Source organism: Asterias rubens, chromosome 7, assembly GCF_902459465.1.
Source record: "Asterias rubens chromosome 7, eAstRub1.3, whole genome shotgun sequence".
Lineage (NCBI taxonomy): Eukaryota > Metazoa > Echinodermata > Asteroidea > Forcipulatida > Asteriidae > Asterias > Asterias rubens.
This window is the reverse complement of record NC_047068.1, coordinates 5318695-5322145: the sequence shown is the minus strand read 5'-3', so window position 1 is coordinate 5322145 and position 3451 is coordinate 5318695. Positions and strand designations below refer to the sequence as shown.

General features: G+C 41.2%; 1 protein-coding gene across 1 annotated transcript; it reads right to left on the bottom strand.

The window, feature by feature from the left end:
• Positions 1 to 289: 289 nt before the first annotated feature.
• Positions 290 to 3103, bottom strand: LOC117292167. Its single transcript, XM_033774106.1, has 2 exons — positions 3036 to 3103; positions 290 to 1700 (listed from the first exon to the last, which is right to left on the bottom strand). The coding sequence occupies exon 2, from the start codon at positions 1640 to 1642 to the stop codon at positions 302 to 304; it is 1341 nt and encodes a 446-aa protein (XP_033629997.1). The 5' UTR covers positions 1643 to 1700; positions 3036 to 3103; the 3' UTR covers positions 290 to 301.
• Positions 3104 to 3451: the final 348 nt, after the last annotated feature.

The following is a 3451-nucleotide window of genomic DNA, read 5'->3' as shown; positions in this document are numbered from 1 at the left end:
CCCGTTATTTTTTCCAGACTCCGATGACCGATTGAGCCTAAACTTTCACAGGTTTGTTATTTGATATAGAAGTTGTGATACACGAAGTGTGGGCCTTGGACAATAGTGTTTACCGAAAGGGTCCAATGGCTTTGAGCAGGTTTTTCGTATCCGATGGCAAAACATGAACATTAAAATGGTTTAATAGTAGAATAAATACAAACAAATGAAGGAATAATATTTATACTGAATTGAAGGCACAATGACTTATCAGGGTGTAGTTGTATTGCTTCATTTCCCGTCAAGTCTCTTCTAAAATAGTTCATTTAGATAAAAAGTGTCTCTCCACTGGATAAAACCCGTATTCTTTTTGCATCCAGGGAGTTGGACTGTTAGGTGGACAAATGTCCCCGTATGAGGATGCTTGGTACAGCTTGCACTGCGGGCAATCGACGCTATGAGACGGTATGACCATCGGTGCCAACCGGGACGGACTGCCGTAAACAAACACAGTATGAGGGGTGTAGTATTTGTTCTCTGGCCACACGACGTGAGGTACGGGAGGTTGAAGAGCTTGCATAGCCCTCACCAACCGATCTTTATCTGAGATGTGTGAGGCTTGTGAGAGGTTGTTCTCCTCACGGTAGTGTGTAGCACATGCAGTATCGCAGATGAGGTTCTGAGGTGTTGAACGTTGCAGGACAATCTTCTGCAGCTCTTCACAAACACTGTCGACATCGTTCGACACTACAGGGCTGGATGTGCTGGCTGATCGATCCTCTAGAATCTCTACATCATCCTTGTCTCGATTGAGTGGGGTAGCCACCTCAACGAATCCTATACGAGCTTTATGTCGATTGGATTCATGTTGTATATCAGTTGAGCTGTATAGGGAAACCTCACTCACACTAGAGTCAATAGTTTGACCTACTTTGGATATCAAGGAACAGTCGACTTTTCTACCTTTAGAGGGCGGGCTTCGACTCTTTGCACCTGTAGATTCCCTACTGTAACACCCAGAATCTGATGAATTGTTCGTCAGTCTAGTGATGGAGCTGGCTTCACGTGAGTCGGGAGGTGATTCTCTCATATTGATACCGGGTAAATCTTTACTAAGTCTCCCATCAGCTACACCGGTACTGTCTGCTCCACCTTGCCGTCCAACGTGTTTCCGTCTCCGCTGAAGTTTCAACAATACTTCGGTCCTACTGTATGTTTGTCTACCGACTCTGTACTCAAAGCCATGTCTTGAACCTTCATCTGGTTTAATATTTGGCAACTGTGTTTTGCTACTACTGCTCTTTTGATTTGTGTGATTGTTATTATTGACACCATACGATGGAGTTCCAAGTCTGTAAGAGTCTAAATCACAACTCTTAGTCTCCTCCCGAAAACCTTGCTGCGAAGCTGATTTGAGATGCTCAGTAGCGACCTGTGTCATGCTGTACAACTGTCTGGCATCTGATAACCTGGCCTGATTGTTTGACCGTCCAGCCAACACGAGTCCCCCTCGGGTTTGGTTGTTACTCGGTCTTAGATGCTGGGGTAGAACTCCGAGGGGTCTTTTCCAGCGATAGGTGCGCGTTGCTGGTGAGGGTGACGGTTCATATTCCAGGCGGGCTGGTTCAGTGAAAGGGTTGGTTGCAAGGAGCTTCACTGGCATCTTGAAGAGGTTGCTTCTCGGTGTCTTGATGTCGACGAAATCACGGTGGTTGTCACATCTGCAAATTCACAAGAGAAAATAATATTATATTTGACTTATCAAACTATTTGACTCAAGAGAAAGCCCTTAGACTGATCTGTCATCGCACAGCTAACGTGGATTCATTTCAAACAATACATCCCTGTCTATTGGAGAGAGGACTTTATCTGTTGCATTTCTAAGAAGTTTTCGCTTGGTTTATTATTGACCAATGAAAAGCTTAATCAATGGCTAGAAAGAATTAATTAAGAGTTTGCAGTTGATATTCAATCACGCGCAATAAAGATTGGAAACCTAATATTCATCGAGAGCTTAACAACCTCGACCCTGTCCATTCATAACGGGTTCATATTTCAAAGGACTTCGTTTCATCTTGAGCCGACGGAAGAGTTAAAACAAAACCCCAAACATCATTAAGGCTCTCCTGAATGATCGTGCACTCTAAAAATACATTAGTCAAAACAACTGACACTAATTAGTCGCATGACACATATTTTAGATTTCCCTTACATCAAAATCATGTCTCATATGACTAATCAGTGTTGTTTTGACTATCATATTTTAGAGTGTGACAATTCCAACTTGGTAAAAGAAATTGGTACCAAACCATAAACTTCGCGGGCAAAGCAAAGTTCCGCTTAAATCATTTGAAATTGAGAAAGATGACAACATCATACATCGATCTTTAAAATTTGGTATGTCTTTTTTTTATTGTCCGAAATTGTACAAAACCCCCCAAATCAACATTTAAAAGCATCAACATAGGTTTCATGCGTATGCCAGCCTGCAATTTTTATAATATGAATGTTAGAATCCTGGTGCCAATTTTTTCATTATGAACGATCCATGTAGATAAATGGATAATTAATGGTTTGTCGATTCGCTTTTTTTTTACAAGTACAAAGGAGGGGTTAATGTAGTGAAATGACGTTGCAATATTGTTGTCGTTGTTGATGTTGTTGTTGTTTGCTTTGTTAACGTCATGCCAGCTTTCCTTTCCATGGTTCATGCCATGTCCCTCTCCTCGTGAATCTTTATATCATTCAAGACGTTCCCATCGACAATTCGAATCTTCGTAAAGAAGTTAAAGCGTATAATGCCAATGTAATGCAAAACTACGAGATGGTTTTATAGTACATACATGTCGCTGTTCTGTCTCGGAACAAATTATTGATTTATATCACCCTTCTTTTGTAAACAATTTGTTTGGCGACGTTTTACACAAATTAAATGAAAAGGAAATTCTAAAAATAAATAAGTCATATCCTATATAAAGCGTTCGACTCTCCATGTAGGCCCCTCAACATATCATAATATTAGGAAAAAAGTGGAAATGAAAATCAATTGAACGCACCTGTTTCTCGATGCAGGGAGGGTGAATTTGAAGCGTCACAGCAGACATATTCACCCGGTCAGGTCCTCGATGGCTGAGGGGTAGATGATGAATGATGACCATTTGGATCAAACCAAAGTCCTAAGACATCAATATTCTCTCCTTCTTTCTCATTACATTTCATCTTCTTTATCATCTGGTATAGCTCCTCGTGTCATTACTTGATGAGGAGTCTAATGGATTCTCTAGTCGATGGGAAATGACCAAAACAGGAACATATGACGGCGTTTCCCTGGTGATTTACTCTCAACAACACCTGTATAGCGCTGAATGTTCACAGCCATAAGTGGCTGATGTGGAGCTCTAGTACTAACGAGTAGATGCCATCGTTGAGCCTCGGAAGTTCATTAATAATTAAAAAGCACTAGTAGTGCAAC

Bases quoted from the DNA above. Each gene is read 5' to 3' on its own strand.
- LOC117292167 (XM_033774106.1), bottom strand. From the start codon at position 1,642: ATGCCAGTGAAGCTCCTTGCAACCAACCCTTTCACTGAACCAGCCCGC.